This window comes from Nuphar pumila, chromosome 13, assembly GCF_984573655.1.
Source record: "Nuphar pumila chromosome 13, dmNupPumi1.hap1.1, whole genome shotgun sequence".
NCBI lineage: Eukaryota > Viridiplantae > Streptophyta > Magnoliopsida > Nymphaeales > Nymphaeaceae > Nuphar > Nuphar pumila.
In genome coordinates, this window is record NC_143261.1 from 102,603,434 (window position 1) to 102,615,586 (window position 12,153).

The following is a 12,153-nucleotide window of genomic DNA, read 5'->3' on the forward strand; positions in this document are numbered from 1 at the left end:
CAAGGTCAATTACTTGGGTGAAATGAAGAAGTATCTGGTGCATTAGAAGGAGACAACGAAGCCGACGTGTGAGCCAGTATTCTGGATGAAGAGCCGCTATCTGGCCAAAGTCAAGGCCTACCACGAAGCGGATGACGCCGAAGGCAGTGCATGACTTGATTGAGGAGCCCGTTCCCTACGACCTACTTTGTATAGTTGTGTGTAGAGTTTGTTTTGCTTTGGTTGAGTCTTAATGTAAAGTATCGAATCACTTGAAACTTTCTTTGGTTCACTCATGCACTTTGGTTCAAGTTGAAAAATGCCCTGAAGGGTCAGCTCTTATATCTGCACTATAACAAGCCTTTGGGTAAAAATATGAATGAATGTAAATGCGAAAAGCTTTCTTTTATTCACCCTCGTTGTGATTGCTTTCGAGTGATTGTGATTTCTCTTCCTCTCAATTCTCTTGCTTTCTTTCGCTCTCAGTTATAAAAGCTTCTGCAACCGCAAGCAGACGACCAAAAGGACACCAGAGGTATCTTTTAGTAGGCGATGGTCGATCTTAAGCACTTCTCCTAGTAAAAATAAAAAAAAAAGTACCACACACGTAAAGAAATTGATTGGAGTGGTTTCCGGGTCGTTGGTCTTTAATTCACGCTAATATTATATAAATAGCAACCAAACTACAGACCGTGCATCCTTTGGCTTTCACCCACTTTAGCTTTAATTATTGTAGGCCGTGCCAACTGAGTTAGCTGTCAAAAATTCAGTGGCTGTCGTTCTACGCTTTAGCCTTGGCCACTAACCCAACCAAATATGATTACGTATTAATTTATTGAACCAATGGCCCAACGTTAGCATGGAGCTGAAACGAATGCCCGCCTACTTAAGACACTCGTTCTGTTTTTTTTCACCCCCCCCCCCCCCCCAGGGTCGAAATTGAGAAAGGGATTTGCCTAATCGAGTTGATTGTGCGAATTAACCAACCTGTCGATTATGGCCTTCGTGACAAGCCGAGGCTGACCAAGTTATTTTTGTAGGCTCGATTCGGCTTGGATTCCAAATCTGACTTGAGTTATAGTACGCGTATGTGGCCCCCCTCGTGAGAGTCGTGTAATGTCTCCTACTCCATCACTTACTTTGTCTTAATTTTCTGTCGCCCTCTTAGGCGGATCGGCGAACGTACCCAAACAATCACCGGACCGGACGCTCCCTCGCTCGCTTTCCATGAATTGAGACTATGGACCTACCAAGTCACCAACCAACGGGGTTATCCGCTTGTCAGGCAGGGGCAGCTAGTGCACGTCACTTTGTGTTGGGACGGTGCATGCAGTTATATAACTGGTAAGGGTCTTCCTAACCCCAGTTTGCCTTTCTAAAAATAAAAATAAAAACCACCAAAATTCGCTCGTTCGTGCCCAAAGCAAGCGTACCGTCGTCTTTATATAGGGCTAGCCAGTGTCACATGCTGGCATATTAAACCCAACAGGAAGCCACGGAGGGATTAACTTATGAGGGAGAAAATTAAATGTGGGGCCGCAAAATCCGTTTTTTTTTATTTTTAAATTAAGATGCATGCTGCTACGTCGACGTCCGCAATAATCAAACGTTGAGAAAGTTTGGAAGGAAGGCGGGGTTATGCTATACTCGAGAAAGACGGTGGGACGAGTCCGGCACCCGACTCACTGCACATTGTGGGTGGTGCACCCTCTCCACGTGGTTCTCCCGAACCCCCCGTAACCTTGTTGTCGGTGACCGACACCGAGTCATAAAAAAAAAAAAAAAAAAAGTCCGCTTTACCGCAGAGCAAATCAAACACCTTTTGGATGCACCGACGAAGTGACGTAACGTGTGATGTAAGAAGAAGGGATTTGGACGAAAAGTACAGAAAATGACCTCCAGAGTTTGGTGTAAGTGTAACCTGAACTGCCTGTCGTACCGGGCTGGATATTCTTTCAGTTCAGGTGTCCACCCTTTGGTTTTGGAAAAGCAAATTACCCCCCGATTAAACTTAATGCCTCATTTTCGATTTTTGGGAAACAGGCGGCCTCAGTTTGCTTCTTTCATGGGTGATCAGGACTCCGGAAGAAAAAGGAGCAAGACTCAGGAAGCCTGAACCTTCTCATGAAACGAGGGCCATACGGTTTACATGTAAAACCAATTCCAACGTAATTATTTTTTTAATGCAAAATCATTCCCCCATATTAAGCCACAAATTAAGTTTTACATCTCAACAAATTAAATGAAACGAGGACGCAACAAAATAACGTTTAAACAATCGGGTTCACGACGAGTCGAGTGGTCTGGTGCTCTACCGAATTCAGGCATTCATCATTTTGGGGTCTGTCTTTCATTCTTATTAATTATGAACCCGTTGCAATAGGGAACAATGCTGCATCCCTAAAAGGGGAAGCAGATCAGGTGATGCTGAACATGAGCGTTTTTGCTCATGCCGACATCGTGGCCGTCTGTTTGCATTTTAGATGAATGCCACGTAGCATAAAACTGTTCTCTTGACTTTTTAAGTTTTCAAAATAAAAAAAAACGGACGGCCACGATGTTGGCATGAGCAAAAAAAAGCTCATGTTCAGCATGACCTCATCTGCTTCCCACTCAACGACAAGTGCTGATTTAAGGTTGCGAAGGGGTCAGCTTCGGGTCGGGTTAACCTTGATTCACTGGATCCAGGTTTTCAATAGTGGTTCTAATTCGAAATTCCAATTTGATTCAGTCCTCATCAGCGTAGCTCTGTATTTGGTTACCATGTTGCTGGATCCGCTGAAAACAAGTAAAATATATCATTTGGAATTGGAAGTGAACAAAAAAACAAAGCAAGTATAGTTAGGCCCGGTTTTTCACCCAACACCAGATATATCGGTTTAGTTAATCCTGACCCTGATCCAAATAAGCACAAGTCAACAGCTTCTGTTCCGAATCCCACCTGATCATTTGCTGGCTCAGTTAGAGATGGCAGGTCTCGATGTGAATCCGACTGGAAACCCGGTTATGTCTCTCAGAGAGAGAGAGAGAGAGAGTGAGTTTACGTGGGAAGAAAGGGGAGAGGAGAGAGGGAGAGTGCCTTAGACGCCAGACGCAAAGAGTAGAAATCAAGGCTGTAATTAAAAAGGAGGAGAGAGGGGGCTGGGGGCAATGGACGATGCATCATCATTCATTCTGCCTCACTGTGCCATCTTTTCTTTATTCGAGTTCTGTATCGTTTTCCCATTAGACGTTATAAATGGTTGCACCAGCATGTTAATGACAGCGCTGGGCCTCTTTCATTTGTGGTGCACCAAACACCAACGCCTCGCACATTACTACTCTGCAAACGCATCAGCAAAACTATAATTCTGTACATTTTACAATGACTAAAATGCCCTCTATATCCAAGTGAATTCCCCTCTCAATCCTACGCATATGGACATTCTGACTTGTTGCCTTTTTTTTTTCTCAACAATGGGAAAGCGGCCTCAACAGAGCAAAAGCGGAGGCGTAATACAACCAAACCAAAGAGATAATGACTCAATATTCAAAGGGATGTTCCTGTGCGGTGGAGCTGTGCTGGGTTGCACTTTTTCTCGCCCACAGTTGAGGAAACAAGGCTCCCACAGAACCAGGCGAGTCTGCGGGTAGGCCCATGCCAACCCCCACGCGACCTTCCCGTCTCGTGTCTGACACGCTGCTGCCAAAACTCTGAGCTCAACAAAGATTTTGAACCTTCACATTCTGATAGATGGGCACGTAATTTGAGACAGCTAGAAGGGGGCGCTTTTTTTCTTTTTTGTAATTCAAGGGATATGCTAATTGGCTTCCAACCCAACCTCTCATCCTTTCACGCGTTTTATGATGAGATAAAAAATTCAAAAGGGACGGGTATGTCATTTGAGAAATCGGAGGGGTAACGGAAGTCTGGCGAATGGAATAACCTTTTCTTTTTAAGTTTTAACCATGTTGGGATTTTTCAATATCACCCCCGGCCCGGCCGAGTGGTGTGGGGGTCCTCCTTTCTCTTCTTTCATCTCTTTTACTTTTTCTTTTTTGATAACATAATTATAAGAGCTGTGCTTGGTGGTAAAGAAAATAAAGAAGCAATGTCGTAAAAAAGAAGGGGGGGTAATAAAGAGAGAGAGAGAAGGGGGTGGTCATCGTCGTAAATCGTAAGCCTTCAACGTCAAGCCAGAAAGGATGAACATGGACAGCTAGCACCAGCAGAGCGACAGCTTAAAAAGAGAGAGAGAGAGAGAGTGTGAGAAGTGAGTGAGGTGGGAGGTTCGACCAACCATCGAATCACACGCCCGCTTCCCCTTTGCTTCCTTTTAATGTTTTGACAAATATTTACTAGTAAATATTCTCATTCGCGCATACATTTCTGTTACTTGGGCTTCACCTCTGCGTTTCTCGCTCGTGAGGTCGACTAGAGGCGCTCCAAATCAAACCCAACGGTAAAGATCGTTTACGTTTTTGATGTCTTGCGTTTCCAACTCCTCGTGGTGCAATTGAAGGTTCGAGCTATAACTCTCTGTTATAATTTGGTTTTGCCTCCACTGTCTGAGTTTCATGTACAAAGTGAAATTCTAGAACTACTACTGTTTTCATGTTCTTCATTATATATGTTGTTCTGGCTTTCGGTGTTTTTGGTGAGTAACTACAAATCCACGGCAATAACTTTCCAACTGTTGGAAGTGAGAGATAAACGCCTCGTTTTGGTTTAATTGTTGTTGAATTCTGAACTATTCCGAGGCGTTTTTGTTCAAAATCTTAAGGAAGGCCAGGCACCGTTTCAATAACTTGGCGGGGGGATATTTTATAATGTAGATATGGGAGAGTTTAAAAGGGGTCAGTAGCCATGCCTTTCGCGGTTATCATCATTAACAAGTTGGACCCTTTTATTTTTATTTTTATCGCAATGCCTCATGAATTAGGAATTGGGTGTTTAATTTGCAAGTGAAATTTGAATTTTCTTTAAAGGGAATCTATAAAAAGTGCGTTTGTCTCCCACGATTTTCTTCTTCCGCTCTTCAAATGGCTTTGGTGGCCTAAAATAGAAGCTGGAAAGAAAAACTATTGGATTTTGCCCACAATTCTTTTTCTCTTTCTTACTTAAGCCATTGTGTTGGCTGGAAATTGCAATTGCAATTGCGAGAAGTATTCTCATGACACATTCTTTCAAGAGTCATGATGAGAAACGCTGCTAGTTTTTGGCCATTTCCTCATAATTAATGTCTCCTGTGTCGTTCACGACCTTTTTAAAACGAAGCAAGCCACCCACTCTACGCGCGTGTGTGTGTGTGTGTGCGTGCACGCCATTGAATATAAAACCAATGGTTTCTTTCTGTACTCACAGAATTGATGCAATTTCGGTGAAAGCCGAGTGACGCAGGCGCATACACCCAATCAAAAATCCCTCAAGCAAAATTAAAAATTCTATGATTATTTCACATATTCAATGTTTTTTTTTATAGTCAAGCTGGCTGGGGTTAGGCTGACCCCAGTTATACAATTATACCATTGGGTTTTGAACTTGCAACTTTCCAACACAAGGTGACGTACACTAGTTGCTTCTACCAGACAAGAGGAGCCCCCGTTGGTAAACATATTCATTGTTTTCGTAAAGGGTAATTAAGTAATGTTGTGTATTAATTATAGGCACAGTAGTTAATTTTTTTTTTCTTTTTCAAAAAAAAAAAAAAAAAGGCACATTCGTTAATTGTGACGCTTTCGCGTCTTTTCTTATAGATTTTGTTTAATCAGTGAACTGACCACTAGAGTATTTTTAGTTCAATTAGACGAAAAATTTGTGGTGAATAACTCAAAAGGTTCTTTTCGGTCCCAGTCCTGATCCTGTGGGATATAGTTTGGTCCTTGCTGTTGGTGGGTAGTCCAACATCACACGGTGCGCTGATCAATGAGGCTAATGTGATATGTATCAGGTCCCCTGAGGACCCCATCCAAGTCCAAGTGGGGCTCCTCTGGGTTTTGTTGTTCGGTTGCTGTGTCTCCATTATAGCACCTATTGAACCCGATCTTTACCATCCTATTTCGTCTATATATATATATATATATATACTTCCGCATGTCGTATTATATTGATCACGATATTTTCGAAATAAGCAGCTTCCAGCCCTGGAGCAATGTTTTTCTTAGGATTTGTTTACCAACTGACAGTTTGGTATGAATCATTTTAATATTTTACCTTAGAAAGTTTTTACCTAAATAAGCACATCTCTAGAACTTCAGGCACGATTTCCCCAACTTCCTATGAATTACCACAAAGAAAAATTACGCTTAGTTTTTTCACATTTAAACATGGCAGCAGGACATTTTTCTTTTTCTTCAAAAAAAAAAAAAATCAATGGAACCAAGATGTTCACATGAATTTTCTGCTCTGCAATGGCCGCATTGCCTTTGAAGGCAAGAGTAGCCCTATCAACCACCATTGAGGTCAAAATTGTCTTGAAAATTTTGCGAGGTTAGCTCATTGTCTGAAACGCGCAGGAAGAAATTAATACGATGACCGTTGGTGAAAAGAATGCATTCACGTTACCCTTCATATTCGTCATCAATGAAGGGTGGCCTCCTTGAATTGGAGCAATGAATGATGTGGGTGTATATTGTTGTTTGGGGAAGGTAGGGTGTCTGAAATTTTGGTTGCCACTCCCTCTCGATTGGTGTCCGACCTAGACTCGTAATCCGTCGTTAATTACTTGGAGTGTTTACCAAGGAGCACCAATAGCAACGCTTCTGTCTCTTTTGCTTTATGTCGTTTGTTTCAATACAAGTTCCTGACATTGAACTCAGAAAAAAGAAGAAACGAAGATAACATTTTTCATCCTTCGCTTTTACTTGTTTTTTTTTTTAATCCTAAATGCTCATGAGTTAGGATGGTTGCGTCTTTGTTTCCAAGCTTAGATGGGAGACGTCGAAAACGAGTGGAGTGCGGATCTCTTTGATCACATCGACGATTTACTTGACTTCCCGAGTGAAGATATTGATGGAACGGTTGGAGACTGCTTGGGTAGTTGGCCCAGCAACGATTTATTCGGCATTACTGGCGGCTCCACCTTTTCTGCGATCAGTAGCGAACACGATCATCCCGGAGAGATCTCCGTTCCCGTAAGTCTCCTCTCCTCTCACTCCCCCATTGTCAGTAATCGATAGCAGAATATTGAGACTTCACGTATTGGTTTGGTTCGGTATCTGTAATTGGTATTAAAGCTCCGTTGGTTGTGTGAATTGGAATAAAGCAGTGCGATGACATAGCAGAGCTAGAGTGGCTGTCCAACTTTGTGGAGGACTCGTTCTCGGCGGGGAGCGCGGCTGAGGTTGCCAACGGCAGCCCCGTCTCCGTGATGGAGAGCAGCTCCTGCTCCGGCAAGACACTCAGCTTCAGTGGCGCCGGCGACGTCACCCTCCCCACCGTCCCGGGCCGTGCCAGGAGCAAGCGCCCCCGCCCACCTACGTTCTATCCTCGGACCATCAGCAGCAGCAGCAGTGCCCTCATCTCCCCGACTTCGTCTGCGAACAATCCTTCCGGCAAGCCCTCCGCATTCTTGGCCGAGTTGGAGTACTTCGCCGAGTCGAAGCCGCCCAAGAGCGGCAGCGAGCGGAAGAGAAAGACGGTGGAGCAGTCGAGCCTCGCGGTTAGGAAGTGCCTGCACTGCGGGTCACAGAAGACTCCACAGTGGAGGGCGGGACCGTTGGGCCCCAAGACGCTCTGCAATGCGTGTGGCGTCCGCCACAAGTCCGGGAGGCTCTTCCCGGAGTACCGGCCTGCCGCCAGCCCGACGTTCGTGACGTCGAAGCACTCGAATTCACACAAGAAAGTTATTGAGATGAGGATCAAGAAAAGAGCAGGTGAGGGCCGGGGAGTGGAGAAGGAGCCGGAGCTTGTGTTTCAGAGGAATGCAATGGTTGGCTAATATATGAAGAGACGGTGGTGCTGGAGGAGAGGTGCTTACAAGTTTGTTGAAAGAAAAGAAATTCATTTTTTTTCCTTTTTGCTTGGTTTTTTTTCTTCTCTTTAGATGTTTTTGGTTGTGTTCTTTGTACAGTGGAGAGAGGGACAAGGGGATGATCATTCAGCATAGCTTTTATGTAGGGCGGAAGGAACAAGAGATTAGATAGGAATAGAACGAGATGAGGGGAGCAAAACGATTGGCAGGGACTGGGAATAGAGAATTAAGAGCTTTGTTTAGGATCGGTACGATTCCTGTCCTGTATTCTTTTTGCATTTCGTTTGATAATATCCTTTGGGATCTTAGCCTAGCGTCAGATGTCCGACTAGTTGTGCTACATTCTTTTATTTTACTATAGATTTTCCTTATGAAATGCCCTTGTTTCTGGTTTCTTGTTTCTGCATTGGAACAGAAGTGATCAATTGGACGCTACATTCTTCGATTTTTCTGTTCTTTACTTTTTCTTTTTGTCTCACCATTGTATGTATCTTCGTTTCGGCATTTTGGTTTACTTTTGAGAACATTTGGATCTGACCAATTGGGTGCCCCAGAACATTTGGAACAGAAGGGTGATGGATGCCTACGTGCGTTAGTGGCCCAGAACGCACCCGCTTCTCTCTCTCTCTCAGCCAAGTATCTCCAAATCCTAAAAACATGACATTCTGGCATATTTACCTTCCGACAGATGACAGGACGCAATTCAACCTCTTTTAAAATCACGACAACCTTGCTTTTCTCTCTATGAATTATCGGCAGATTTCCTTCCATCTTATTTTTTTCTAATATTCATCCAATTTGCTTTCCGTCTTAAACCCATTTTTTTTACATGACAAGATAGCAATGTGGGGAAGGGAGGAGCTGGCGGATTTCCCCCTTTCATTTGGATTTGACATGAGATTCACTTCAAATGTGAATCTGCATGATATTCCAAATCACATGTTTGGTTAGCTGTGCAAATGAGATTCTTTTTCATTTGCATAAGATTCCAAATCACATGTTCTTCTCTTGTCTTTCTTTTGTGTTTTCCTACATCCTGTTACATTATTTGGGTTGTGTGTTTGTGATGGTGAAGGTAGTTGCATACCATTTGGTGTTTTGGGGGGTTTATGTGTTTGTACCCACAAAGTGTTTGTTGAATTTCCTCAGAGCTTCACATAAAAGAGAAACATCCGCATCTTTTAGTTTTTATCCATGTCTTTGACAAAAAGAATATGGTTTTCCAGCCGAATGTCTCAAGCAATAATACGAAACTCTTATTTTTCTTCCAAATTTTTTTACCACTTACTAATAAGGACATACTCTCGACATCTATGCCCATTGAAAGTACGTGCATACTAGTGACAATGGAAACTGAACAAGAGATCTAAGTATTACAACGTCGATTGTGAGCACTCCAGAAAATTTGACTCATTAAGTAGCAAATTCCTCCATATTGCATGGCATTGCTATCAGAATGATCGTGAATAAAACATTCCGTTATTTATTTCACAAATTCCTTCCAGTTGCACAATAGGTTTCCCTTGAAACAAATCTGTTACTAATTTTTGTTACCAAGCCCAAAAGAAAGAAGCAAATGCATACTGCTATATGATATGTCCAATGTTACATTGTTACAGAGAGAGAGAGAGAGAGAGAGAGAGAGAGAGAGAGAGAGAGAGACCCTTTCTCTCTATTGTGGTTCTGATGGCTGTTTAGGATGGTGAAGAAGATGACTTTGCTGATAATGATGACCGAAGAAATGTTAATCTCCCTTCTATATCTAGGGTGCAGTAAGTAGGAGCACCTTCCTTGCCTCCGGCTTTGGAGGATGAAGAATTTCTGTTCACTTTCCTAAGGAGTTTTATCAAGAAAGAAAGAAGGTATTTTAGTTTTCCTTGGTGTGCAAATGGGATGGACGATCTATGAAGAGGCAGTTCTATATGGTTGAAGTACTCTTGAAACTTTAGAAGTTGGAGAGGACAAGATGATGATAATGATTATGAGAAAGTTCATGCCCCTCAGGTTGATCAAGTACTTTCATGGTGCATAGTCCAATAATAAATTCTCTTTGTGAAGGTGGGATTAATGATTTTAGAATTAATGGCAATTATTCTATTGGTTCAATATTGGGATTTAAGAAATCAGCTAAGTCTAATGTCTCTCTATTATCCCAAGCTGAATTTACTGAATTAGCTTCTGTATGCACTTTTGTGCTTTGTGTATTGTCTTTTGGTATTTGTATTGTCCCTTAAGTGGACTTGTGTTTATGCTTGTGCTCTTTGTATTTGCTTTCTGCTTGTTTCATTACAACTGTCCCAACATTTTTCCTTGATTCCTGTCATGGATATACACTCTAGGGAACGTTGTAATCGAGACTCATGATCTAAATTAGCTATAAAAAAAATAGGAGGCTTATCCAACATATATGAACTTTGAAATCAGCTAAGTGATGCTAAAAGTTCATTAGGAGACTCTGAGCGAAGCCATCAGACAACCATTAACTATTAAGTTCCTGTGAACAAATTCTCAGGGTAATGCATAATGTTAACTTTTCCTTTTTTCAAAATAACTACCAAATGGCTCCTTCTATTTGAATGGAAATCAAATATGCTACTTTTTTCATTTCAAAATTGAGCCAATGCTCGTGATATGGAAAACACCATTCTTCTTATATGTGGTTGCTAGCTTCTTTCTTCAATTTCAAATGGAAAAATATGTAGAATTTGATTCTTAGTCACTGTCATAGTTCAGGGTCTTCGAATCCACTGAGGGCTATCAAAGATAAAAGTGTGAGATTATATGTAACAAAACCTATTTTGTGTTTTCATTCAGGACGTGTGGACAATGTATATGGTGACCGCAACCTTATCTGCACTCTTCTGTCAGCAAAACAGGTTGATGAAGAACAAGCTGCTGCTGCATGAGCTTGGTTCGCTATGTAGGTCTTTCATATCAGGAAGACCTCTTATGCTATCCTAACTGTACATAAACCTCTTTCTAGCTTCTATTAATTATGCTATTTTTATCAGCATATCTATGCTATTCAATCTGCTTTGATCCAGTTGGATATCTGTTGCTGTAGCAAGGTCGGCAGGGCGTTAATTTTTATTTTCCACTTTTACTGGCACACTAAATAAATGCGCCAGTAAAAGACTTGTGCTAAATTAGCACCAGTAAAGCCTAAAATCACAATGAAGCAGATTTTGCTTTCACTGGCGAATCACAGTGCCAGTGTGAAAATCATTTTCACTGGTGAATGTAATTTGTGTCAGTAAAACCTTTACTGATGAGGCTTTTACAGGTTTTAGGGGCACAGTGATTGCTCCAGTAAAGCTCGAATTTCTTGTAATGTTCTCCTTAGCATGACACCTAATGCACATTTTATTTTTTTCCTCATTTACCTACAAGCACTCTGATCACCTACTACAAGGGACACGGGTCACAAATGTGTTCCCAAACAACGTATGCAACTAGCGTACATGCCATAAACTATGCCTAAACTATACTAATATACGCTAATATGGTCTAAACTAAAAACAGAATTGAATCTAACGCTAAATACGTAACAAATGCAAATATGATCTAAAACTAAAATAGGAATATGCTAACAATGCTAAAATGCACAAATGCGCAAACACACTCACAACCTAGGCAAAATGAAATAAAAGACTATGGCTGAATTTTTTAAACATAAATTCGGACACCTAAATGATTCAAAACTAATAACTAAATGCATGCAAACATGTTCTTAAATTAATCTACGAATAACACAGAAAAATCAGATTTAATTAAGACACTTGATTTCGTTGAGGCGTTTTATCAAACACTTGAGAGTCTCAAAAACTGAATTTCGACATGACTTTGCTCAATTATTTCAACACCATTCGTTATGTTGGTTGTCTGAACCATAGTTATGAGAAGCAATGCATGAAGCTGAAGTGAGGAAGCAAATGTTAAAAAATAGTATGAAGCAAGAAGCAGGATAAAGTTGTGAAGCTATTATGTAAGTTCTTGAAAAATAAAATGGAAACAAGCAGGTAACCGAGTGAGAGAGAGGGGAAAAGGGCTTCTCCTCCAACGTCTTCTCAAAGCAGCATCAAGTGGTTTCAAATTTTTGAAAAAAAATGTTTTTCCCTATACGTTTTTTTCTTTTGAGGGTATGTTTGGAAGTGAGAAAAACTCTCATAGGAAAAAAAAAGTTTTGCCTATGAAAAGTTTTGATATGATAACTTTTTTCGTT

At 41.5% G+C, this 12,153-nt stretch overlaps 1 protein-coding gene across 4 annotated transcripts; it reads left to right on the forward strand.

The window, feature by feature from the left end:
* The first annotated feature begins 4,234 nt into the window (after nt 1–4,234).
* Nucleotides 4,235–10,944, forward strand: LOC149819541 (GATA transcription factor 4-like). Of its 4 annotated transcripts, none has more exons than XR_016427433.1 (4): nt 4,235–4,421; nt 6,889–7,092; nt 7,227–8,179; nt 10,746–10,944. XR_016427433.1 is itself a non-coding variant. In XM_089985943.1 (4 exons), the coding sequence occupies exons 2-3, from the start codon at nt 6,889–6,891 to the stop codon at nt 7,896–7,898; spliced, it is 876 nt and encodes a 291-aa protein (XP_089842069.1). In that variant the 5' UTR covers nt 4,235–4,421; the 3' UTR covers nt 7,899–7,929; nt 8,031–8,307. The 4 variants fall into 4 exon arrangements, 3 of the variants coding, with proteins under 3 accessions (XP_089842069.1, XP_089842067.1, XP_089842068.1); XM_089985943.1 differs by lacking the exon at nt 10,746–10,944 and having other exon boundaries at nt 7,227–7,929; nt 8,031–8,307; XM_089985941.1 differs by lacking the exon at nt 10,746–10,944 and having other exon boundaries at nt 7,227–8,307.
* Nucleotides 10,945–12,153: the final 1,209 nt, after the last annotated feature.

Coding starts and splice junctions, on each gene's coding strand:
- LOC149819541 (XM_089985941.1), top strand. CDS start 6,889: ATGGGAGACGTCGAAAACGAGTGGAGTGCGGATCTCTTTGATCACATC. Junction 7,093..7,226: donor CCGGAGAGATCTCCGTTCCC/GTAAGTCTCCTC, acceptor GGAATAAAGCAG/TGCGATGACATAGCAGAGCT.